Source organism: Barbus barbus, assembly GCF_936440315.1.
Source record: "Barbus barbus genome assembly, chromosome: 20".
Lineage (NCBI taxonomy): Eukaryota > Metazoa > Chordata > Actinopteri > Cypriniformes > Cyprinidae > Barbus > Barbus barbus.
The window spans coordinates 6,341,597-6,369,426 of NC_136748.1; the positions used below are offsets into that span (position 1 = coordinate 6,341,597).

The window sequence follows — 27,830 nt, forward strand, 5'->3', positions numbered from 1 at the left end:
ACTAAAATTAAAACACTTTACATGGGCCACTTTTTTAGGAGTCATTCACACATACCAGACAAATACCTCTCTTTACTTGAAGTACACACAAAAATACAACTTTACGATGCTTGCATTAAACATTTACTTGTATGCTGCTTAGATAATAATGCAACACTCTTTGGTGATATTTGGTGGGAGGGGGGTCAATCTTTGATGAATTGCATTTATTAGATGTTTATTTTTTACTCAGTCTCTTTTGAACGAGCTGGACAGAAGCACAGGACACTACAGGGATGAAGTTAATCTGAAGACAGCCATCATGTCATTCATAAACGCTGTGTTGAATGCTGGGGTTGGAGAGGTCAGCTCATGACAGAACTTCCCTAAAATTAAAAAAAAAATTATATGATATATATACACTATTAACATGATGATTTCCTTTGTTTCTCTCAAAGGACAGTCTAGAGTTTCGCCTTCATCTTAGGTATGAGTTTCTGATGTTAGGAATTCAGCCAGTCATCGAGAAGCTGAGAGCACATGATAATGCCACGCTCGACAGGTACAAAACACCAGTTAAAATGGTGCTCCTTTTCCACCTAACAATCAGTATATGCATCATACTGTTGCTTCTAATAGAAAGGCTGTGTTTGTTTGTTTCAGACATCTGGACTTTTTTGAGATGGTGCGGAATGAGGATGAGTTAGAACTGGCCAAATGCTTTGACATTGTAAGAACTTTTACCGATTTGCACATGCCTGGCTTCCTGTATGTCCTAACTGGAAAAAAAATTAATGGACGTTTTTTTGTCCAGACACACGTGGACACCAAGAGTGCTGGGCAGATGTTTGAGCTGATCAAGAAGAAACTGAGCAACACAGATGCCTACCCCCACCTTCTATCTATCTTACAGCACTGCCTCCAAATGCCATGTGAGCATCTGAACTTTTCAATTTGACCCATGCAAAATATCCCTTTGTATTATTTGGAATAATTTGTGTTTGAAATACTCTTTGTGCTTGGAGCATGCCTGTGATGCCTTGAAAATTGAAATAGTTTCTTTGTAGGCAGCTTACTGAGTTTGGAACAGTGCCCACTGTATATGTTTGTGTTTTGTATCATTTCCTTTGTATTTAATTAACTATCCCTATATGTACATGCTCCAAGAATACCATTTAAATGTATCATGTTACATGTCCAGAAAAGCATGGCATTACCATGACATCATATCCCAAAAAAAGCTTGTTTATGACTTTGTAAAATGTTTTCAGATAAACATGGCGCAGGCAGTATACAGCAATGGCAACTTTTAGACCGCATCCTGCAGCAAATTGTTCTACAAGATGAGAAGGGAGAAAATCCAGATGTTTCACCCCTGGACAATTTCAACGTTAAGAACATCATTAGAATGTAAGTGCCCAACTCAAAATGCTTTCAGTTCAAAACACACTGTGCACATGATTTTAACCATCAAATGTTCAAATAATAATACTACTCATGAAAAGTTAACTTTAAGTTTAGTTTATTAGAATATAGTAATATTTTTGAATCCAAAAAGCCATGATAAAGTCCTGGATTATCTTTAGTTCTTGATCAAAGCTCTCCCTATCTCACTGCCCGCTGTAGGGATTCTAAAATGTTTTGTGCGCAATGAACCACAAAGCTATATTGTGGCACACTGCTGGGATCTGGTACTGTTAACATGCTAGAAGATGCTCTACAATGCTGTTAATGCATCATAAAGCTGTGGCCAAAAGGGAAACTGGTATCAAACAATTTTGTGAAGTTTTAAAGGAAGACGCAAGACTCTATAGTCTAAACACTGGTATTGCTGTCATTAATGTTCATAAGAATGTTGAATTTCCAGCCATGTGCTCACCACAGGTGTCCAACAGTTCTCTAGGCAGGAAAAAAAAAACACTTATTTATTTTGTCCTTGGGTCATTTATCACCTCAGCTGTGCTTTCACTGTCATGGATATCTGTGTGATCTATTTCCACCAGTTTGCCACTGCCAGAAGATGTTTAAGGTGGCATTGGAAAGTGTAAGCACAGGGAAACCTACGACTAGCAGACATAATTTTTGTCTTCTCATGCTTACCCATAAGGTCTTAAAGGGATACTCCACCCCAAAATGAAAATTTTGTCAATATTCACTTACCCACGTCGTTCCAAACCCGTAAAAGCTTTGTTCGTCTTCGGAACGCAACCAGTAACGCATGGATATGTATTGTACGTTTATTTACACTGATTTGAATGGAAACCGCGTATCCATGCGTTACTGATGACAGAGAAGGGCGTACGCACTTTGCGTCCATCGGATGATTTCCAAAATGGCGCTACGCTGAGACAGAGAGGTGACGAATTGTTGAATAAATGTCGTTATTTTTATTTTCTTTGCATACAAAAAGTATTCTCGTCGCTTCATAAAATTCAGATTGAACTACTGATGGCAGATGGACTATTTTGACGATGCTTTTCATACTTTTATGGACCTTGACAGAGGTATTTACTATGCAGTCAATGGGACAGTCACAAGCCTCCCGGTGTTCATCCAAAATATCTTAAATTGTGTTCTGAAGACGAACTAAGCTTTTACGGGTTTGGAACGACATGGGGGTAAATGATTAATGACAAAATTTTCATTTTGGGGTGGAGTATCCCTTTAACTCTTTCCAGTTGCAAAAAAATGACCTAGTGAAACCGGTCGCATTTAAGACATCTTGGGCAATTATGTTTCTTTAACCAGTTTAGGAGCAAGTCAAGTCACTTTTATTTATATAGCGCTTTTAACAATGCAACTGCAAAGCAACTGCACAATATCAAAATAGTGTGTCAATAATGTAAAATGACAAGATTAAACACTCAATTTTCAACAAGCTATCCAAACGAACAGATAAAATAATGGAATTTTTATTTCCAGTGTTGGCTTGTAGCTGGCAATTGATTGTGTTACCCCATAACGTCAGTCTGCCTACAAAAGAATCAAACTTGTTTTTTTTAAATAAAAAGTCATTTTAAATATAGTGCAATAAATCCTCTACAGTATGTTAACAGTTTGTGTGGAAACTGTATCTTTATCCTATTTTCCTGTTTTCTTATTAGTCATATATATCTTTCATTGTCTTCTCCAGTGCTGGCAGTAAATGTTTCTGTATTTAAATTTAATGTTAATGTATCTGTATTTCATTTTCCTCTTTCTGCAGCTATGGAAAGCAACGCATGTCAAGGTGTCACTTTAGATTTCTTTACTAGATCCTCCCTTAAACCTCAAACAGTAATCCACTTACAAAAAGATTCACAACCAGACTAAACTAACATCTTGTATTAAAAAAAAAGTTATAAATATGTTATTAAGGAAATCTTCCCCAACTGAATGTCATTGCTTCGGTTTAACAGCGGCCCCTTTGGTTTAAAGACCCCGTGAATTAGCTTGATGACCAGTTTTCTTTTGTATATTTCACAGCCAGACTACAAACCACATAGCAAACCCATGCGACCAATGAAGGCAACTTCAAAATGAATAAGTTCTGCCCATTTGCTTTGTAATCAGTTGATGTTTTAGAAAATATACTGATGAGCCATCATTTGGCTCTTCTTATTACTAGTTGAAAGAAGGAAGAATTTATAATTAAGGGACATTCTGGGGAGTATTTTATTGGACAAAAATTATATGCACCTCTGTGGACAAAAAGATTAATCAATCTGTTTGGTCTCATAAAAGCTCAAATTCTAAACAGGAAATTTTCATGGTGTCTTTAATGTTGGCTTTTGTTTTTGGTAACAGTTGACAAATAACAAACAGTAATATAAATTGAAAATGACTGAGGTGAGTGTAGAAAATAGGGCAAAATTAAACTCATTTGTGTAAATGAGTGCAACTCAATGAGACTTCATTCCATCTACAGGCTTGTCAATGAGAATGAAGTCAAACAGTGGCGAGACCAAGCAGAAAAGTTCAGAAAAGGTAAGAGTGCACACTGTCTTGAATAGCTGAGCCTGGGTGAACTTATGTAATGATAATGCACATGTGTTTTTTAGAGCATGTAGAGCTGATAGCTCGGCTGGAAAGGAAAGAAAGAGAGTGTGAGACCAAGACACAAGAGAAGGATGATATGATGAAGACACTCAACAAGATGAAGGACAAACTGCAGAAAGAAGGAGTGGAGTTGCGCTCTGCCAGGGAGCAAGTATTAGACCTGTCCTCCCGCATTAGTGACAGTTCAGTGAGTTCACCATCTGTTCATTTCTTGTGTGCTGTAGTTGTATGATTTACTTTGATATCAGAAAGTAGAACAAATGCACAATAATGTTAGAACTTCTATGTTGATGTTTTTATTGTGTTGTTTAGTAAGAGAAGCTGTTTTGGTTAAACATGAGTTATATGTGATGGTTTATTCATTGCAGCAAATTTGTCAAACATTTTTTACGCAAATAATTTGATCTTTTTCACTTTAAGAATGGTGGAGTTCATTTACCCGTCCCCCCTCCGCTTCCTGGGAGCCCGATGGCTCTGCCTCCACCACCTATGATGATGGATATCTTCCCTCCTCCTCCTCCTCCACCTATTGCTTTTTTCAGCCCACCCCCACCACCTCCCCCGGGGGGTCCTCCACCCCCACCTGGGGCCCCACCCATCTTTTCTGGGGTTCCACCTCCACCTGGACCTGCTTCCATTAGCTCCACAACCAGCCTATGCACAAAGAGCATCCCACAACCTTCACAACCACTAAAATCCTTTAACTGGTCCAAACTGGGAGAGGTGAGTCTGTTTTTATTTTATTTATTTATTTATTTGGTGGTACTTCCTCATAGTTAATACAAAGTTATACTTTCTGAGATTAGGTCATTTATTTTTTTTTTTTTTATTTTCTGAGACTAACCCTTAATTACAGTCATCTTTCCTGATTTCCCGATTTTTAGAACAAGATCACTGGTACCATCTGGTATGAGATTGATGACAGAAGGGCCTTTAAAGTTCTTGACCTAAAGGACATTGAGAAGATGTTTTCAGCTTACCAGAGGCAGCAAGTATGCAAATGTGGCACAAAAGAGTCACATCTCAGCTGTGCTTAGATACCAAACAAATAATTATTGCATTCAATATTAATCAGATATTTCTAAAATAACTTCTGGAATGATCTTCTGAAGTAACAGCTGTACTGACATTCTTATTTATGTTTGTGAAATGTGTGTGTGTGTGGTGGGGTGACTAAATACACACACTGACTCTAAATTGAGGTCGCCATGGGTAAACAAACTTATAAATCATACAGAATGAGTTTTTTTAAGAATATAAAAATGTAGAAAGTTTTCTGTGAGGGGTAGGTTTAGGTGTAGGGTTGGTGTAGAATGATAGAATATATGGTGTGTGTGTGTGTGTGTGTGTGTGTGTGTGTGTGTGTGTGAAAGAGAGAGAAAGAGGGAGAGATAATATTTGGAACCTCAGGTTTTACAACAGTGGCTAAAGCAACTGTTGTGTGCTAAATGGCTTGTAAGAAATGGCTTGTGATGCTTCTGTGCTTTAAGCATGAAGTAGTATTTTAGTGCATTTAGTGCAGAAATGCTGCAGATATGCTCTCAGGCCCACTATCAACACTAGTCAGTGATTTCAAATGTAACTTTTAAAGTTTCTTCAGAGTTTTGCAAGCGATTCTGGGGCCTGTGAGAATGTTTGCTGTAGTTAGCTCTGGCTGAGTCTTCTGCTGTAGTTCTGCTGCTTGAGTTGTTAACTTCTGCATGTCTTCCAATGTTTCTTGTTTTTTTTTCTCTGCTGCTGTACCACTGCCTGGCCAGGAGCTGCTCACTAACCAATCCTTCAAGCAGGTGAGTGATTGGTCCAATTAAAGCTACTTTACTGCCAGAACGGGGTCAGAAATGAACGTTTCTATTAAGCGGCAATATTTGCTACGTTGTATCTGTGTTTTGTCTTTTATGTAAAATGCTTAAATTTGACTAATTACTTCAATCAGAATAGTATAGACCAGCGGTCTTCAACCCTGCTCCTGGGGACCCACTCTCCTGGAAAGTTTATTTCCAACCGGCTTCAGCACACCTGCCTGCAATTTTCAAGCAGTCTTGAGGAGCTTGATTGGCCGCATCAGGTGTGTTTGATTAGGGTTGTAGCTAAACTCTTCAGGATAGTGGGTCCCCAGGAACAGGGTTGAAGATCTCTGGTATAGACGGTTACCAATACAATTTTATTATCATCAACAAAAAGCCATACATGAAATTGTGGAACAAATTGGCATGTCATTTAGGTTTATTGACACAGACTGTTAATTCTTCTCAAAGCTGACATACATGTATTTACAAAATTACATAATCTAAATAGCCTACATGAAGTATATAAGCTGTAATATTGAAAAGAAAAGAAAAAACTAATTACAGCATTGGGCTGCAATATGACAAACTCACTATTGTCAAATATTGTTCTTGATATTTTAATAATTATTATTAATGTTGATTGATAGAATAAATAAAAATGTTTCTGTGTTTAAGGAAACTGTCATGTTATGGCTCAACAGTCATAACAAGCATGCAACCAGTTGTGAATTAGTTTATTGCTTTTTACACAGCAGAATATTAAGACTTCACATTGCATATTTTAATAACATGATAAACTGAATGGTTATTCAAACTGGTAATAAATTATATAGAGAAATTTAAGCATATAAAGAATGATCACTGAAGCGTTTAATGACCGTCTAGTGCAAGTTATGCAGTCTTGCAGAAACTCCTGTTACAATCACTGAAGCTGTCTACGCTGCACAGTGAATCTCTGTCACTAACGTAATACCTAAACTTTTTTTTTTATATAATGAAAGAATTCAAGAGAGTGAAGAATTCAGCCTCAGACTGGTCAATGCATTTATAAGCTCATGTGTGTGATTGGCTATAATGTTCAACGCGGAAAAAAAAAAAATCTGATGCAAAATGAACAAATCTAGATGTAATGTAGCAATCAAAACGTTTCATTTATTCTTTCGATTTTTGACCCCTTTTCTTGAGTTTGGGGGGCATTTTTGTACAATTTGGTTGCATTTTTGCCCCAGGCAATTTGCAACCCTACATTCACCATCGTATTACATGCATCTGTCTATTACAGCTTTTTTGGCCCCTGTAACCATAGGAAATCTGAATTAATGTGACAGATGATGGAAAAGTCTGAACTAAAATCTTAAAAGAATAGTTAATCCACAATTGGAAGTTCTGTCATAGTTTTTTCTCACCCACATGTTGTTCTCTAGGTGACTTGTGTCTTTGACAAAACAAAATGAGATGTTAGGAAGAATGTTATATAGTTATTTTCCATACAGTTATGATGAATGGAATCTGGTACTGTCAATATCCAAAAATGACAAAGGACTGTAAAAGTATGTTTACTTATATTAATTTATGATATAGTGATACCTTATTAGTCTTGAAAGCCCCTGATCATGGTATAATTTCGAAAGGAGCAAGTTTGGAGCAGCATGGGGTTAAAATGACAATGGAATTTTCATTTTTGAGGGAACTGTTCCTTTAAGGATTTTAGACATCTAGTTTTCACATCCAGCCTCATCTTGCAGTAGTAGAATTATCTATCTTCTCAAATGCCTGGAGTGACTAATTGGTGTTTTTTTTTTAAGAATCGGCTAAACTACTGTGATAGAACAGTAATTGGCTGAATAACTGTAATTTTCACAAATGTGTGTAATTACTGAACATTAATACACACATGACTAAAATGTAGATGAGACATGTTGTGGAAAGTAATGACCTTTCACCTATCCCGCATTCTTCATGTTGCTGCTCAGAGAGAGCTGCAGGGTGTGTAAGAAGTATGCTTTCTTTGGACCAATGTGGAGTTACATGACCCATGTAACCTCATCGAACATTCACAGCACAGGAAACGGTCTGGACCTATAAATAGATGTCTGTTCTCGGTGAAATAGTTAAGCTTCTTTTAAGCATCTGTGCTGTTTCAGCTGCATGATTATTCTTGACACACTGTTCTGATTACTGGCCTTTTGAGAGACACAGAAAGTTAAGAATATACAGTAATGTATGTTTTATTTTCACTGATTCATTCAGTTTAGAAAAACTGGTTCGAAAGACAAAAAAAATGTAGTTCATTGTTTATTCAAAACAGCATTGAAAGCATTGTCCTAAGCTTTGGTTGATTCATAAATACAATTTCAACCTTTGCCTAAATTCAAGCCAAAGCACAATCCCACATTATAAGTTAGTTTTTGATATCTGTAAATGAAAAATTTTCATTCAAAAATGCTTCATAATACTCATTCATTATTTTAAATATAAAGAAAATTAATCCAAACCGTTTTGTCCTTTTCTGCAGAAAGAAACAGGATCAATGGATGACCTTTATCTGAGCTCACGCAAAGTCAAAGAACTGTCTGTTATTGATGGACGGAGGGCCCAAAACTGTGTCATCCTGCTTTCCAAGTATGTACTTGTCCTGAGTCAGCAAAGTCAACCTATTAGTTATCCCGGAAAACTGGTGCTACGGTTATGAAGCCCAAATTGTAAAAATTTGCGAAAAATGTTTTTAAAATTGTAGGCTAATTATGTAATACCTGGTCACAATTTATTTTAGTTGCATAAAAATAATCTGAATCTGAAAGGAGAGACAGATTACCCATTGCCTAAATTATAGTTGGTCAGACTAGTTCTTAAAGTCACCTTGAAATCAAAATTGACACTTTTTATGGAATATATGGTAATATATTCATACATATATTTTATTAATGTGCCCTCGTAAGGGAGAAACAGGCTATCTCATGCAATTCTGTGGCCCAGGAGCCACATAGTAACTTAATGAGGCCAGGAAAACTTTGACTGTGTTCTTTGATGTGGCCGATTTTTATTGATCAGAGCTAAGGGGAGAGAACAATGGGTCTCATTCACTAAACATGCATACTCACAAATTTTTGCGTGAAATGTGCGTACGGACGTTTTCACGAATAAATCATGATTCATCAAAAACTTTCGTACTAAAATTTATTCTAAATGTACGAAAAAATTCAAGAACAACTTATACCACACGTACGCAATAATCATGTACGCCCGGGGCCTTATAAGCATGTATAAAGAACCCCACATATAATTAGATATGTTATGTACAGGGTGGGTGAAAAGTAACTAGACGTTAAAATTGATAATAAAGTATAATTAGAGGTCCAATTCTATAAATATATATATATATATATATATATATATATATATAGCCTATATATATATAAAATTAGAGGTCCAAACAACTAATCACCTGATCTATCCTTATATAAACGGTGATTATTGTTTCTCACCTTGTGTTTGGAGGCATGGCACACTTGGTACTGCTTGAAGACATTGCGGCGCGTGTTCTAAGGAGAGAGCGCGTCTTTAGACAGGGGGGGCACTCGTGGGCCGTGGCCCCCCAAACGAGTTACTGTGCCTCCCCACTTTCCATCCTCTCCCCTCCTTGCTGAACTCGATCGATTTTGAAAGCGAAAGTACCGATAAAACAGCGCACATAAGAAAGCAATTGAACGCTTTAGCGAGCGTCAGCAACTGCACGCGATCACAGATTGCACGCTCTTCACGAATACACCCCCCCCCCCACACGCACACACAACGTGATTTGTGCCCCCCCCCCCCCCTAGAAATTTAAATGCCCCCCGATAGAGGTGCCCTGGCGCCGGCTCTGGCGCACAGACATGTTTGCTGAGAGTGACGAATGGCTGTTCAGTTGCTTTTAAATAACACATTTTTTCTTGCTTCCACCTCCGACGGCAAAACCTCACGTTCATTATTGTCAAAGTTATTTTTCTTTGTGTTTTTTTTTTTTTTACGAGTGCCGCTTTGCGGAAAGCCCATACATGGAGCTGGTTTGGGCGTGTATTATGCTAATCACTAACCTCGTGCACGCGGGCGCTCTTTTAGAAGATTCACTAACAGAAGAACGAGTTTAAGAACAAGCTCATGTGCGTACGCACGTGTTGTGAATTAGGCGGAAAGTTTTCGTGAGAAGTTCAAATGTGCGTATAAATACGAAAAACGTACGCACTTATTAGTGAATGATACCCATTGATTGTACCAAAGACCATACCTAACCTCTCGTGCCAAACCATAAATAAATGGTTTGGCATACTACTGGTGTTTCTACTGTCTTAATAACATGTTAAATATTAACAGTTTACATAATTAAAAAAAAACATTTCTGTCCATCCATATAGGTTAAAAATGAGCAACGAAGAGATAAAGAGAGCCATTCTGGAGATGGATGAGAGGGAGGAGCTGGCTAAAGACATGTTAGAGCAGGTGAGGACTATCTAATGGATTCATCAAGAAATATATAACTACAATGTTTTTAATCAGAACTTTGATTACCTACGAGTAAACACTCTCTATGGGTACATGTATTGTGTATTCACAGCTGCTGAAGTTTGTTCCTGAGAAAAGTGATATTGACCTTCTGGAGGAACACAAACATGAGCTTGAGCGCATGGCCCGGGCTGACCGCTTCCTGTTTGAGATGAGCAGGTACTGCGAAATAATTGAATCTTAGATTAAATGCATTTGATAAATGAGCACAATGGTGTATGACTTCAGAAATAAAAAAACCTACTTTGGACGAGTGAAGAATAATACTATTGAAAGTTCTTGATCAGAAGATTTAATACTGAATTGCATTAATTAAACAACAGGCAACAAACCAGGATTGGCAGGCATTATTTACATTTCTCCAGCATATTTTACCTCCAAAGAAACACCATTTATCACAAGGCCAGAAACGTACTTTACGCAAGAGCATGAATGCAGCCATCTTTGACAAGCATGCATACTTGCATATCTAATAGCTAATAACCAAACAACAAGTATTTGTGCTAGCTAAGCACCCACAGCTATGTTTGCATACTTGGTAAAATATGTTTCTTACACAAGAAAATGCTGAGTAATGTAAGATAACTACTTGTAATTAATATGGATAAATAATGTTAGGTTGAAGGTTTTGGTTCAGGGTCTGTATATAGTTCTTATAGTAAGCACAAACATGTAAAATAAAGTGCTAACATTTTTTTTTTTTTTTTCATGACATTGAGAGATTCTTAATTTTACGTTATTTGACCCGTCCCCATATATCCTTACTGTAATGTGGGAAAATAAATACTTCTCATTACTAATTTAATCTATATAATGTAATTTTATGATAATTTATCATTATATTCCAGCAGTTTTAAACCTTATCTTTAAACGTAATGAAGTAAAATACCTTTGAGAATAATGAGAATTACAAAATATAATTAATATATCTATATGTCCATTTTGGGAGGAAATGTGGCATTTGTAAGATTCAATCCAGTATCTAAAACTGAATAATTTTGACGACTTTCTCTCTTTCAGAATCGACCACTATCAACAGAGGCTCCAGTCTCTTTTCTTCAAAAAGAAGTTTGCAGAGCGTCTAGCAGAAATAAAACCAAAGGTTGAAGGTTGGTAGGTTTAGAAGGAATGTTACTGGAGGTGTTTCTTAGCAAATTAACACAGGCTCAAATTGAAGTGATAAAGGCCAGAAACGGCTGTATAAATGTGATTTGGGAGAAGTGGATATTAGAGCATGAGTCAGGGCTGGTATGTTTGTGAGTGTGTGTGGCTTTTATACTTGAATTTATCTCCAGTTCAAATAAAGAACAGAGTTTCCACGGAGGCTGTTTTGGAAAGCTGGCACATGTTGAGAGGGGAGAGTTGTTCTCATAAACGCTGCTTTTTTCTTCAAAGAGTTTCAAGCTTTTCAAGAAAGAGTCATGGCATGCATGTTCTTGCATAGTACTTCAGATAGACATAAGCCTGCCAAAATTCTGGTTAAAGACCTGTCCCTGCACATTTATGATGATCTTAGCTAACCTTAAAGGGACAGATCAGTGAACCTCGAATCTGGCTCGCGAGATCCACTTTCCTGCAGAGTTTACCCTGAAACTCACCTTTCTAATGATCCTGAAGACACTGATTAGTATGCTCAGGTGTGTTTGATTAGGGTTAGAGCTAAACTCTGCAGGAAAGTGGATCTCAAGCCAGATTTTGGTATCCCTGGGACAGATCAACCAAAAACAAATACACCATCATCATTTGATCTACCTAATGTAATTTAAAAAGAAAAAAAAAGATTTCCTTTCCTCTGAGAAACACAGGAGATGTTTTGAAGATTGTTCATGCTGCTCTTTTCCATAATGTGATGCATTGCCATACATTAGCTTTGTGTGAAAAACAGATTGGAATTTAAATAGCTGAAAAGATCACTAACACCTTGCATATCCTCAAATTTATCAGTACATACACTGATCAAGCTTTATAGAGCAGAAAGAATGGGTGCCATCAACACAGACAAAACAAATGAAGGACTTCTCTGGCCCACCCTTGCACATTAAATCGTGTCAACGGGAAGGCATTTTGACTGTTTTAACATTCAGGCAGAGGAAGTCTAACTTTGGCTAAGATCCTTCGGGAAAACGCTTTTTGTGGGAAACTGGCGGCGGGAAAATTGTGGACAGGCATCAAAGTTGCATACTCTTTCTTGTTCCCGCTGGAGCGACTGCAGTACTGTGGCTCTATGATGGGAACTGTGAGGCAAAACTGGAGTTAAGACTAGTTCACCACACTCACAAAAACATGGTGAGGTTAAACATCAGTTTAGTACCAGTATTGTTTAGTAATTTGGACTTTCTGGAAAACAAAGGGTTTTACACTGGGCTGTGTAATTCATTTGTGTAAACTGGAACTGGGAGAAAAGAAAGTGTTTAATTTTTTTTAGAAATGTCTTTATTTGTTTGCTCGTTCATGCTGACATTACTGTGGGTACTGATCTTGTATAGTGAATCGTGTTGATCATAAAATGATTTCAATTGCCTTTTGGTCCCTCTTACAGAATAATTTGGTTTCAATATGTTATCCTCTGGCAAACTATTTTTACCATTTTTCAGTTGATCAGAAATGTGCTCATGACTGGGCCCAGGCTTTCTCCACATTTTCTGCACATTCTGTGCAATGGAATTACTTGTGGTAAAATGTGTTTAACAGAGCTGAGGGTACTATACTCTTAATGGTAGCTAAAAGCACAAATTAGCCAATATATATATATATATATATATATATATATACACTCACCTAAAGGATTATTAGGAACATCTGTTCAATTTCTCATTAATGCAATTATCTAATCAACCAATCACATGGCAGTTGCTTCAATGCATTTAGGGGTGTGGTCCTGGTCAAGACAATCTCCTGAACTCCAAACTGAATGTCAGAATGGGAAAGAAAGGTGATTTAAGCAATTTTGAGCGTGGCATGGTTGTTGGTGCCAGACGGGCCGGTCTGAGTATTTCACAATCTGCTCAGTTACTGGGATTTTCACGCACAACCATTTCTAGGGTTTACAAAGAATGGTGTGAAAAGGGAAAAACATCCAGTATGCGGCAGTCCTGTGGGCGAAAATGCCTTGTTGATGCTAGAGGTCAGAGGAGAATGGGCCGACTGATTCAAGCTGATAGAAGAGCAACTTTGACTGAAATAACCACTCGTTACAACCGAGGTATGCAGCAAAGCATTTGTGAAGCCACAACACGCACAACCTTGAGGCAGATGGGCTACAACAGCAGAAGACCCCACCGGGTACCACTCATCTCCACTACAAATAGGAAAAAGAGGCTACAATTTGCACGAGCTCACCAAAATTGGACGGTTGAAGACTGGAAAAATGTTGCCTGATCTGATTTCTGTTGAGACATTCAGATGGTAGAGTCAGAATTTGGCGTAAACAGAATGAGAACATGGATCCATCATGCCTTGTTACCACTGTGCAGGCTGGTGGTGGTGGTGTAATGGTGTGGGGGATGTTTTCTTGGCACACTTTAGGCCCCTTAGTGCCAATTGGGCATCGTTTAAATGCCACGGCCTACCTGAGCATTGTTTCTGACCATGTCCATCCCTTTATGACCACCATGTACCCATCCTCTGATGGCTACTTCCAGCAGGATAATGCACCATGTCACAAAGCTCGAATCATTTCAAATTGGTTTCTTGAACATGACAATGAGTTCACTGTACTAAAATGGCCCCCACAGTCACCAGATCTCAACCCAATAGAGCATCTTTGGGATGTGGTGCAACGGGAGCTTCGTGCCCTGGATGTGCATCCCACAAATCTCCATCAACTGCAAGATGCTATCCTATCAATATGGGCCAACATTTCTAAAGAATGCTATCAGCACCTTGTTGAATCAATGCCACGTAGAATTAAGGCAGTTCTGAAGGCGAAAGGGGGTCAAACACAGTATTAGTATGGTGTTCCTAATAATCCTTTAGGTGAGTGTATATAAGCTTTGGTGAATTCTGCATACATCTCCTGAGCCTGTTTATGACCTATATGAATCTTAATCCAGAAGTGATAAACACTTAATATTCAACAAATTCCAGTTAAGTCTGTGAAAGAATATCATGTTGCCCATATTGCCTGATTATAAATATGTCACTACTATATAGACATCATGGAGGCTACAGTAATATCTTTGATATCTTTTCTTATATCTTTAGCTATTCTGTGTGCGTCACGTGAGGTGATGAGAAGTAAGCGCCTGACACAGGTTCTGGAAGTGGTTTTGGCATTCGGGAACTTCATGAACAAAGGACAGAGGGGCAACGCATATGGTTTCAAAGTGTCCAGCCTCAACAAGATCATAGACACCAAGTCAAGTATAGACAGGTCAGAGGTCAATGAAGAGGTTTTTAGCTTGTTTATCTGAATGCATCAATTAATGTCACTGTTTTCAGTCAATGCATCTATTAGACTTTCCACTGCTACCATTGAGATGTTAAATGCAATTTACAGAATTGGTGTAATCAGTCAACTTTATGAATTTTTTTAGTACATTTTTGTTGTCACTTAAAGGTGTCATATGATGCGATTTCAAGTTTTCCTTTCTCTTTGGAGTGTTACAAGCTGTACATGCATAGATAAGATCCCTGAAGTTGCAAAGACTAAAGTCTCAAAACCAAAGAGATATTCTTTATAAAAGTTAAGACCCCCTAAAACGGCTCATTTAAACACACCCCCACATGTCTACGTCACGGTGTGGGGAGATTTTCATAACACCGCCCAAATGTTTACGCAAAGATAGGGTGCGTGATTTTTATTCTGGCTGTAGTACTGTTGTACTACATGTAGTACGCCATGTCCTGGAGACGCTGTGTTTCGTTGTGAAAGCGAAACTACTTTGTTTGGGCTTCCAAAAGAGAACTAAAAATCAGTGGTTAAGTTGTATTTACAACACTGTTCCAGAACAGTTCAACCCAAATATTAGAGTGCGGCGCAATTTACGGAGGACTATTTCCTGAACCTGGCAGGAGAGTAGCCTTGCGTGCAGGCTTGCACAAAGGCTGTTTCTATAAAGTGGGGCAATTCCAAGGACAGTCTGACACTTCTGAATCACAGCCTGTAAGTACGTTTCTGCTACTGACGATTCAAACGTGAGTTTTGAGCTGTGTAGAGTTGTGCTTGTTTTTTGTCATTTCTCCGATCACAAATGCAGACATGGTAATGTTTACGCGGTGCGATGCAAAGCGAGACATAAAAAGTCATTATAATCAGTAATTATGTCCCCACTGGATGCAACAAATGCCTCGTTTGTAATGGGTTTTACTGTTTTAGTCTCGTCTCGCCGGGACACGGCATCACAATACGGTAAGGGGTGTAACATTTCCGTCTCACGCTTGGGGTATTCGGCCAATCACAACGCAATCAGAGCACACCTTGCTTCTCAGAATGATGAGCTTTGTAAAAATCTACGCATTTTAGAAAGGCGGAGCATAGAGGAGCTACAATAATGTACAGTATGTGGAAAATAATGTGTGTTTTGAACTTTAAACCACAAACACATTGCATTACACCAAATACACAAAATAATATTCTTTTTATCAATGTCATATGACCCCTTTAAAAATGTTCACACAGGGCATTGTTTTTTGTTTTTGTTTTTTTATTCTAATAAAATAATTTAAGTTCTGTTTTCATATAAGTTTATTAGCATAAATTGCATCACATCTCTTAAAATTGCAAAGCATCCATTCGCTGTTTAAAAAAATAATTTGTTGATGAATGACATTCAGTTCACATTATGGTATGACAATCACTAAATGTGGATTAATAACACTGGTAAGTCTTTTTTTTTGCTTTAAACTTGAAATAAATGAATAATTTTATATGCATTTTCTACAGGAACATCACCATGTTGCATTACCTGATCATGATCTTTGAGAAAAATTACCCTGACATCCTCAATATTCAACAGGACTTGGCAACTATACCAGAAGCTGCCAAAGTCCAGTGAGTCACAAACTGCATACTGTTGAGCATAAATATAGTATCTACTATTGTTTTTGATAGGCTTAGGCCGTTTTGTGTCTCAGTTGTCACATATTTACTCTCACAGTCTGGCTGAGCTGGAGAAGGAAATGTTCATCATTAGGAGCGGCCTGAAAGTTCTGGAGGCGGTGAGTCATCCATCATTTATTTATCCAACTTAAAGCGTTCTCATCAGAAGTACCCTGAAACATTACTGACATAACCCTTTATTTATATATATATATATATATATATATATATATATATATAATTTATTTATTTTTCTCACTGTTGCAACACTCTTTGACAGCGGTTTGTCAGCTACTGATTTTTTCTGCTTGTAAAGAAGCTTTATACAAACAACTTTTGTGGATAATGGATGAATATAGTTCACCCACAAATTTATATGTGTTTATGTTTGGACACTTGCCATAGTTTTTAGCAACTAGACCTATACAAGCAGAAAATAAATACAAGACATATAAAAATAAATTAATAAGTATTATAAGATTTAGTAAAAATGACTATTATAATAAGTTATTGGACAAGCATAAGAATAATATACAAACAACATGGAAAGTAATATTATAATTAAAAAGAATACTGGGAAAGTTGATTACCCAAATGATTTTGTTAATGATGATAAATGAAGTATAAATAAAATGAATGACATTGTCAATTAATGTAATGAGTATTTTGTAAATATTGGGAGCAATTTAGCAAAAATGAAGAACTTTGGGATAGGATAGATGAAATGAATATTTCCAGTAATGATTATTCAATGTTTATAAGGGGAGTTGATGAAAAGGAAATACTCAACATTGTTAACTAATGTAAGAATAAATATTCCACTGATTGTAATGATATTGACATGTCGTTAATAAAAAATATTATAGAACATATAGTAAAATTATTTACACACATTTGTAATCAGTCCTTTTTAACAGGAATATTCCCTAGTAATATGAAAACAGCTAAAGTTATTCCTATGTTTAAAAATGGAGATCGTCACTGTTTTTCCAACTACAGACCAATTTCTCTTCTTTCCCAGTTCTCGAAAATTTTAGAGAAAATATTTTATAACAATTTTATAGATAAACACAAATTATTGAGTGATCGTCAGTATGGTTTTAGATCAAACAATGGCTGTGATGGAACTGGTAGAAGAGATTTCTTCTTCATTGGATAATAATGAATATACTGTGGGGGTGTTCGTAGATTTAAAAAAAGCTTTTGACACTATTGATTATGGATTATTAATGATGAAACTGGAGAGATATGGTATAAGAGGGAAAGCTTTTGCTTGCCTCGATGACATATCAGTTTGTACAAATTAATAGTGTTAAATCATATTTAATGAAAGTTCGGTGCTAGGCCCTAAGTTGTTGTACTGCACATAAATGATATTTATAAAGTGTCTAAAGTATTAAAACTGGTTTTGTTTGCTGATGACACTAATTTATATTGTTCTGGGAAAGTTTGGAATAACTTCTGAATACAGTGGAAATAGAACTGAAGGTTTTCAAAAAATGGTTTGATGATAACAGATGATGTCACTGAATTGAAGTAAAACAAAGTTTATAATATTCATTAATGGACAAAGTAACAATAAAGTGAAATTAATGATTAATAATGAGGAAATAGAAAGAGTGTACGAAAATACATTTTTGGGTGTTATAATTGATCATAAATTATGTTGGAAATCACATATTAATCATGTAAAAACAAAGATGTCCAAATCCATTGCAATATTAATAGAATAAAACATATTTTGAATGAAAAAAACTTGATATATATTGTATTGTGCGCTCATAGTTCCATACATTATTTATTGTGTGGAGGTGTGGGGTCACACATATAAAACCAATTTACATTCAATATATATGTTACAAAAGAAAGCTATTAGGATTGTTAAAAGGGTTGATTATTACCAACAAGTAAATTGTTTACATGCATTAAAATTTGTAGATTTAGTTGATTTATATACTTTACAGTTAATGTACAAAGTTTCTAATAATTTACTTCCCAATTCTATTCAGAGTCTGTTCAAAATAAGAGAAAGTGAGTATAATTTAAGAGGATTGTATATGTTCAAAAATGTAAGGGCAAGAACTAATGCAAAAGTAGGTGCTTATCTCTTAAAGGGGTAAATCTATGGAATAAATGTGATAAGGAACTAAAAGTATGTAATTCACTTTGCCAATTTAAGAAAATGTATAAAAATAAGGTGATAAACAATTATATGGCTCGGTATTAATAAATTGTGGTTGTATTGTTACAAAAATTTAAGCTGGAGTGTGTATTTTTATGTTTGTTTTGAATTATGTTTGTACATTTTGGGAAATGTTTTTGTAATATTGTTTATTTTTTGTTATTTAACTTATAAGCATAATAAGCAAGGCTTCTGCCTACAACTTTTTTGGTAACTATGTATTCTTATTTATTTTGTGAAAATTTGTCTGTGAGAACGGGAATACAATTATTGATATTGATTGATATAGTTGCATTCAGTGAAATCTCCAAAAATCATTGCATTATAATAAATGTTTGGCATAATAACAGTACACAGTTTTTTGTATCCAAATAATTCCTTGATATGTAAACTTATTTTATTTTTGTGTAATGTTGATGGAGTTTGTTAGAAAATATTACCAATTTGCTCGTAGAAAGGAACAGTTACACAACTAATACATGTCACTTTGGTCTTTGTCACACTAGTCCTAAAAAAGTGAAAAATAGGAATATAAGAGTATAGGAATATAGAGAATATAAAAATTGCCTAACATGTTTATTTTATTTACATTCTAATTGTGATTTCAAAACATTTCCTACAACTTCCTAGAAAGTTAATCAGTAAAAAAAAACAACAAAAAAAAAACCATCTGTAGTCAGATTTAATTAGGAGCAACAAAAAAGAGATCAATTCCAATTGAATCAAAATTGTATTGTTTACATCAGGAGTTACAATACCAGCAGAGCCGAGCATGTGACTGGGGAGACAAGTTTGTCCCAGTGGTCAGTGACTTCATCACAGTTGCTAGCTTCAGCTTCTCTGAACTCGAGGAACTACTCGCTGAAGCCAAAGATAAGGTAACATCTTCACTTAATTATTCAGTCACAATTATTTCCCTTTCTTTTTAACCTCCATCCTTAAATACCCAACCTAATAAAGCTATTGAATTCATTTTCATCCCACATTCCAAAAGAAAGGTTTTTATTTTAGCTAGATATAATCACACAAAGGTTCCTTGGCAGAGAGAGAGAAAACAAGAGGCCTGGCTCAGTGCCTAGGGCTGAAAATGTTTTCTCCAAAATGACCTTAGAGTTATTGTTAAGAGTAGAACAGGGTCTTTGAGTGGGTCACAGTAGAGGGTTGTAGAGTGGAGCTGGGCTTTTTAGAGAATCGTGGAAGGATAGGCCCTTTCTGGAGGAGCCCAGCAGGCCTTCCCAACTGCCCTTCTTTATCGTTTTGAGCTCTGCCAACCCTGTGCATGGACTGGAGCCTGACATCTTAGAAGGAAGAAGGAATAGGGAGTGAGTGAGAAAGAACGAAAAAGACAGAGAAAAGAGAGGGCTTTGTGTACCCTTCCTGGCTCGGCATGATGACTTAAACATCCCGGGGAATCCCGGCAGCCGATCCTAAATTTCTCAGGGTTTTTACTCAAGGGTTTGAGGAGATTTATTTCTTTTGAAATGTGGCTTGGTCTCAACTCCACCCCCGCTATGGTATGTCCCCAACTCTCAAATACATGAAAGAGAACCATTCTGAAAGCCATTGGGAATACATTTGGGATTTGTCCATGTGTGTTTGTGAGTATGTTGGTGGGCTTTTCTGTGGTGGTGGAAAGTGTGAGTAGGGATATGTTTTGGTCACTGGGTAGACTGACAGAATCTTTATCCGAGCTCCAGTCCCCAGAACAGAACCGTCAATTTAACCCAGTCCACCATTATCCAAATTATTGACTTAGTAAAGCCATAAAAGTTCTGAGGGACTTCACAAGAAATGGCTGACCTTGAAGCTCTTCAAATTATTTGGACACAAAGACCTCCCTGTGCTTTTCAGACAGATCTACCTCTTCCTGCTGCCCTCGACGGGTCAGAATTCCTTCTCCTGTAAGTGATTCTGTCGTCTGAGGTGAGCCAAAATTAACACAAACATTACAGCTGAGAACAAGGGTAGAGTATTGTCAACACTGAGATGTTGAAGATACAGATCTCTCCTCTGATGGCTTGTGCAGTAGTTGTTGGGGCACTCACCACCTAAAGGTTGAGATTTTAACTAGAGATTTTAAGATTCTTTCCATAGTCTCAGGACTGCATATGCCTTCAAAATGGTAGATCTATGACAAGCTAAAGCTCAGTGCTGGAAAGCAGAATTATTGTTTCAGTTTCATAATAAAAAAAGAACAGTTTTGGCTTGACATGGAATAGTGTCTCTTATGAAATAATTAGCTGCTCCACAGAACTGAGACAAAAAAACTTGATAGAGATGCAAGTTAAAGTTGAGACGAATGAGTTCCCCATGGCAAATCTACTGTGGACGAAGACCCAGTATATACTCTCTTGACAAACAGACCTTCTTCAAATGGCTTTTGGAGCAAAGACCTTTGGCACCTTCTTATGCCAAACCATAGTAAAAGTGGATGCACTTTTTGCATATCTACATTTAGTTTGCCACAAACATCTGTCTACAATTTATGTATTTCAAGCAGTCCATTTTTAAGTAGAGATCAAAACATCTTTGGGATATTTGTTCCAAAACAAAACAAAGAGCACTAATGACTACCATATCGGATCATTGCAAGCTTACTTCCCAAGTGATGGGTTTGTGATTTCTGGGCTTTCACAGTCAACAGGATTCATCTTCCTGTCTCGGCATTCATGAAGCAGACAGCTGGTTGTGATAAGAGGGCATATGGTCATCAAACCAGGCTTGACCTATTACACCATGCACACATAAGTACAAAAGCTGTCACAGTGCCTGTACCCTTTTAAAAACAGATGTATACCTTTAGGGAAGACGTGTCAGGCACCTGCACAGGACACTGTCCTGCAAAGTTTTCCTCCAACCAACTTTGATTAGCTGGTTCAGGTGTGTTTGATTAGGTTTGGAGCTGAACTCTGCAGGACAGCCTCTAGGAACTGAGTTTACCTCCCCTGATTTAGGGAAAGGAAAAGGGAAGTGGTGTGTGGCCAAGTATGGTGACCCATACTCGGAATTTGTGCTCTGCATTTAACCCATCCAAGTGTACACACACAGTAGTAAACATACACCCGGAGCAGTGGGCAGCCAATGCTGCGGCACCCGGGGAGCAGTCACCTCAGTCGTGGTATTGAGGGTGGAGAGAGTGTTGGTTATTCACTTCCCCACCTACAATACCTGCCGGCCCGAGACTCAGAAGCCATGACCTTTAGGTTTTAAGTCCAACTCTCTATCCATTAGGCCACGACTGCCCCACGACTTTAGAGGTAAATAAGGTACAAAAGTGTACCTTTTGAAAGGGTATTGCTTTTGTACCTTTTTTTCTGAGAGTCATATTACCCAACATTAGCAATAGCATTGTTGCCGAATACTTTCAGTGGAAAGTAGCTAAAAACATGTCTTCTAAATGTCACTACATGACAACATAAACATACCTACAAGTCTCGGAAACTAGAAAAGGTTTGTCCAAGAAGTTTCTAGACTTGTCACTAGGCAATTCATAAAAAAACAAACGAAACGAAAGAAAGAAACCTCATTAAAGGGGTCTGAAAAGTCACTCAATCTAGGGACGAAGTCACTATATTGGTGCAACACATTCTCAATCCCAACTCCTCACATATTGATGCTTTGTGAGTATCCTTTTAGCATCTTTTTTGACGTGCAGGGTCCTCCACTGCTTTAAATAAGAAACCCCTGGCGTCAGTATACCGACGCAAAAGGCATTGGGAATTTTACTTACTTACTTACTTACTTTACTTTTGTCATTTAGCAGACGCTTTTGTCCAAAGCGACTTACAAATAAGAAAAAGTAACTAAAACTAAAAAGTTACAACTCTATATACTATCTACCCACATATTTAAGAAAATAAAGAAATTAAATAAAATTGACACATGCATATAACAAAAACATTTCAATAATAAACATATCAATGAAAAAATTAAATAAAAAGCTACTACTATCCCTTGCCGGTGTCCCTGCCTGGTGGAGTCGCACGGTAGAGTCGATGGTCTTTACACTCTTTGGTCTTCACACTAAGAGGGCTTCACACGACGACTGCCGCGACCGCTGCCGCGGTATAATAACCTTTATTATACCAATCCAACAAATGATCATTTCAATTCAGCTGGACCCACTTTCCTGTTTATCAACTACAAATGGCCAAGCAAGTGCACACACTGACAAGATACACGATACAGACGATTGATTGATTACACACGATTTTATCGTCATGATTAAATTATATATTTGGTAATAATATTGCCATTATTGCATATATGTTGAGGTGTGATTTTTCAATGTAAACAGTCACTACAGTTTTATTTATATTACACTATTTACACATTTATGAGCACGTAACCCAACCCATGCCCCTAAACCTACCATTTGTCAATAAAACACAAGATATAACATGCAGATACAACTACAGTCTTAGTTTATTCAAAAAGTATTAATATTACAAGACTTCCGAGGCAAAATTATTGATTTGTGAGAGGAATAGACACGATCGCCGTCTCCGTCTGCCATAAAGCTCATCCTGTGTGTGCAGTCTGTGTGCAAATTCCAAAAATGCTGCCAGAAGAAACCTTGGTTGTGAAATGCTATTGGCTCTTGTATGTCTCGTGACCAAGGGGTCCTGACCAAGCGTCAATATTTGATAAGTTGGGAGTGAGAACGTGTTGGTTGGTAACACTGGTAATAAGCTACCCTCTCAAGGGTGGAACCCACTCACAATGAAATCTTCCAAGTTATGGGTTTCCCCATGTGTTGCATTTGTTTTGTCAATCAAGCTGTTCCACTCATTTGTGTTTCTTTGTTGTTTCTCAGCACAATCCACACTCATCCTCATTATCAATCCCCTCTCTTTTTCTTCAATACAGTTTTCTAAGTCTCTGAAGAATTTTGGCGAGGAGGAAGGTTGCATGCAACCGGATGAGTTTTTTGGAATATTTGATATCTTCCTGCAGTCGTTCAGCGAGGCCCGACACGACCTGGAGAACATGCAGCGACGCAAAGAGGAGGAAGAGAGGAGAATGCGCATGGAGGCCATGGTACATCTTTTGGCCTAAAACAGAAATGCACACACAGATGCTTACAGGATCCACAGATAATGTTACGCTTTTGAATAATTTCACACTTGATTCGAGGTTGTTCTGTCTTTGTGGTCTCTATTCATTAACATCTGGTTTTCTTGAACCTTACTTACATTGATGTTGAAGGGTTTTTTTCATGAAAAGAGGACTGCTTTTCCTTTAGCCATGCAGAACAGTGGTCATTTATTGACAAGGTTTAATGTCAGTGTATAGAAAAATGTATCAATTATCTGTAAATCAGAATTTACATAAACGTTTTTTTTTTTTTTTACACCTTGCGATGGACCTGCTGTCACATCCAGTAGTTTCCATTCTTTCATCTTTGAAAAACATGTATTTGCAGACCCTTCATGACATTGTGCCTCGATTTCTAACATCCTCAACTCAGTACCTTGTTAAAAATCTTCTCATTCTTAATGCTGGGGTCCTTTTAAAGGCTGTGCAGGCACTCCAGCAGGCTGTCTAAACTGGATGTGTCACAGCCAATGTTCAAAACAAAAGCACATGGAGTAAATCAGAAATATATCTGTCTTCTGAATCCAGCATATACAGAGTCACTGATAATAAGTTGGTTCCCACATCCAGTGTAGACAGTCAAAACCGCTGATGTGACCAGTGGTGACCAATGTAAATGTACACTCGACGTATTATCTAGTAAATCATAATAATCAGGAGATGAAAATACACAGCTTTGCCACTTTGCCATGTACATGAAGTTAATACATTTCAACAAACAAATTCTAATAATCATATATTATGTGTTTATATATACTAAAAATACTATGGTGCTGCTACTCTGTATTTTCATGGCTATTTTAAATGTGAATCTCTGTTCATTTATCCATCCTAGCTAAAGGACCAGCGGGAGCGAGAAAGACGAGCAAAGAAAAGCACCGGAGGCAATGTGTCAGAGGAGGTGGGGGAGTTTGATGATCTCGTATCGGCGCTTCGCTCAGGTGAAGTCTTCGACAAGGACTCTAAACTTAAACGCAACCGCAAGCGCTCTGTCAACCAGCTGGCAGATTGTGGGGGTCGTGAAAGACCAGTCACCAAGGTGAACTATTGACCTCAGTGAATACAGTCAGGAGGAGTTCAGATTTTTATATTTACAGACTGACAGGGAACTCTCTTGAAATGCCATACACTGCCCTCTATTTTCTTTAAGTAATAACTGACAAGCTCAAAGATGGACAGGCTCACTGTAAGATAGTCTGGTTTATCCACAGATGTGAAGGATGCCCTGCAATCTTTCTCTCTTCTTGTTTCTGCTTGTTCCTCCTTCTTGATATGTACAGTCACTCACACTGATCTCTTACTCTTGTTTTTTTGTGGCGAAATGCACAACCTGAGTTCCAGTTTTTCCAGTCTGGTGTTGCGAGGTCTCACAATAAGTCATAAGAGGTAGATATCATCCGAGTCACTTGCAGAATCCATATGGTTATCCTTCTAACCTGCAAATGTTATTGTCCTTTCTCGGCCACCCAATTCCTTTCTCTAATTTTAGAAGATTGAGAAATTTGGTACCTCTAATCTTCGGATCCAACTGTGCTTTTGAATTTAATAGATGCAGCTGGTGCTTCCTAAACCTGAAAATAAAGGGAAAAAAGAAAATATTGTTCAGTCCTGGATGTTGGAATTACCACACAGGAAATATGACACTGTGGATGCAGCCTTACAGGTTGGGATACTCCTTCCCCCAAGTGCCTCTACACATTAACGGCATTCCAAGGACTACCTCCTGTACGGAGATACTGATGAGAGAGAAGAGCACTTTCACAAGGACATACAAAGAATATAGTAAGTCTAAAAAAATACGCTGAGAATATTTAATGGCAGAAATTAAATGAACCTGTTGGATTGTTATACTTTATAATTTTATCATCTGTCATATATAACTGCACCTTTTATCCAAATGCCCTGAAGTGGCATTCTAGGAAGGAAGGGACCGTGACATTATGTTTAAAAAAGCAGTTATCTATGAGCAGGTACTACCATGTGTCTTCATCACTTCTTCAGGTTAACATATTGAAACTTTGGGCTGTGATAATATTTAACAAAATGATGTCATATTTTACTATCTAAAGGTGTATAAAGAAATGCTAGGGACCCAGGTCTGGAAAAAAGTTGTCTCCAGAATCTTGATTTGTAGAGAGTTCCACTGAATTTCAGACTTTGTTCTCAAGGTCAACATTATGTAACCCACTTTGGTTTTATATTTTGTTATTATTTTTTTTTTTTTAAATAACATGTACCTGTATATTAAGTAGCTGTAGTCAGGACAAAGGTTGCAGATGTACATACAATGACCTTGTAGTTGGCATGGTGTGGCAAAGAAAATGGTGTTAGAGACGGGGAAAACGAGATGCCTCTGATATGGAAACAGACACATGAAGGCAATGAATGCAAACATTTGAAGGGGGAATGTAGATTCCAGTGAGATGGTGATTCTGGATTGACAAAAAAAATCAGGTTGCAGGTTACATTGCGGTTTCCTCTGTCCATATGAGGTCACAGTGGGAGTTCTGTATAAGGTGATTGTGTTTATCTTTTAAGAGATAAAAGTTAAATATGGACACACATGGTTCTAATTGTTCCATTAGCAGGGTCAGAAGTGGCAGAGCTGTACCCACAAAAACGGACAAGAAGGGTGTCTGTGAGTGCAGTGCTTGTGGTATATCTATATTTCTTTAAGCCAGTAAGATAATTTATTAACAGTCCAAAAATACATAAGCTTTAACACTAAGCTTACAAGTGCCATAATAACGGGCCAGTGCAGACCTGTATCAGCTCATGTGTACTTATTTAGATTTAATGATTGAAAGTTGTATATTTATGTTTGTTTATTTGTTTTAATACCAAACATATTAATTGTAGTCATATCTGTATTAAGTCACTTATTACAAGTTAGTATCTTTGTACAACAGACAGTTCGTTCCAGGTTTGACCTGTGAGAGTCTGGGACATTTAGAAAAATACAATTATTGCCCACTTAAATCTGAGTATTTGTAATTAGTTTGATTGCACTTCCTAAAGATAGAGCCTCTTATTATATCTTATGGCAAAGCCCTAGTCTTGAGCTGCTTAACCGGAGATCGTGCAGAATTAGGGGTTATTGTGGGTTTGCACGATTAACTGTTCTTTGTGCACCAAAATGAATATGACCCAACAGAAGTGAAGACACACTTTGTTGGACAATTTTAGAATAATACACTATAATAATTCTAAGTACTAGAAAAAAAGAGAGATTATAAATAATGCGACTTGCCTCTTGCCAAATGAAAACTGGGGCTATTTATTTTCATTTGCTTTACATCTCTGTCATTCTTGTCATGAGGAGAGTAGTACTGCAGACACTAGAAGTTACATTGTTTCACAGAACAACCTTGGTGTTCTGCCTTTTAAGCTTCACAAGAGTATTAAAATCTTCAGTGTTATTATTTGTATTTTTTTATGTATATATGGTGATTGATTGTCCAAAACAGAAAGGAAAATATGTAGCTAGTTGCTTAATGCACTTTTTTGTAGGACAGACTTTTTCCTGCATCACAAACCAGAGGAGCCAAAGGCTAAAAAAAAAAGAAAACGTATTTTTTTAGTTAAAGAATCAGGCCTACATTAGATGTAAATTTACCCAATAATCTGTGTTCCGTTGTTTTATAAATCTGTCCTTCCCAGCTCTTTGATTATTGTGGATTGAATATAGAATTATCTTGATAGATGTGAACTGTAGTATGAATGGTAAAGAAAACTGATTATCTTTGGTACATTACAACAAGATAAATATATAAGACTGCATCTGAAAGCACCGTGCCAACTGCCTAAATGTATCACTCTTTTATATTTGAGATATTTTTGAAATATGTTTTGTCTCCCACTTCTGCTTGGTCCAATAATGCACTTGATGTTTTCCCTATTGGCTGGAGTGGTTCTCTGATAATATATTGGTGTATTATTATCTGTGACATGAAATGCATCACACTTTGAATGTGTTCATGGAATGCTCCATCTATGACTTACAGGTTGTATTTGTGCCAAGTGCACCATTTTAAAGGTTGATTTGACAAGGGTCTCACATAGATGTATAGTTCTCAAAATATTTTGTACACCATTATAGTCATTTAAAAAAAAGAAGGTGAAACTGAAGTTTGAGGAATGAGGATTTTTCTTTCCCCTGTAAATT

At 37.1% G+C, this 27,830-nt stretch overlaps 1 protein-coding gene across 2 annotated transcripts in view; it reads left to right on the top strand.

Moving 5' to 3' along the window:
• LOC306886062 (disheveled-associated activator of morphogenesis 2-like) overlaps nt 1–26,035 on the top strand; it is a 155,264-nt gene extending 129,229 nt beyond the window's left edge. Inside the window, exons 7-26 of one of the 2 annotated variants that reach the window (XM_079442926.1) lie at nt 233–343; nt 438–541; nt 643–709; nt 794–911; nt 1,251–1,389; nt 3,887–3,945; nt 4,020–4,204; nt 4,438–4,740; nt 4,902–5,009; nt 5,775–5,804; nt 8,320–8,426; nt 10,199–10,283; nt 10,399–10,505; nt 11,367–11,455; nt 14,550–14,718; nt 16,231–16,338; nt 16,445–16,505; nt 19,315–19,446; nt 23,438–23,608; nt 24,501–26,035. In XM_079442926.1, the coding sequence (XP_079299052.1) occupies nt 233–343; nt 438–541; nt 643–709; nt 794–911; nt 1,251–1,389; nt 3,887–3,945; nt 4,020–4,204; nt 4,438–4,740; nt 4,902–5,009; nt 5,775–5,804; nt 8,320–8,426; nt 10,199–10,283; nt 10,399–10,505; nt 11,367–11,455; nt 14,550–14,718; nt 16,231–16,338; nt 16,445–16,505; nt 19,315–19,446; nt 23,438–23,608; nt 24,501–24,716 (2,469 nt within the window). In that variant the 3' untranslated portion in view covers nt 24,717–26,035. The remainder of the gene's footprint in view (nt 1–232; nt 344–437; nt 542–642; nt 710–793; nt 912–1,250; nt 1,390–3,886; nt 3,946–4,019; nt 4,205–4,437; nt 4,741–4,901; nt 5,010–5,774; nt 5,805–8,319; nt 8,427–10,198; nt 10,284–10,398; nt 10,506–11,366; nt 11,456–14,549; nt 14,719–16,230; nt 16,339–16,444; nt 16,506–19,314; nt 19,447–23,437; nt 23,609–24,500) is intronic. The other variant, XM_079442927.1, reaches the window with a different exon arrangement.
• The last annotated feature ends 1,795 nt before the right edge of the window (nt 26,036–27,830 follow it).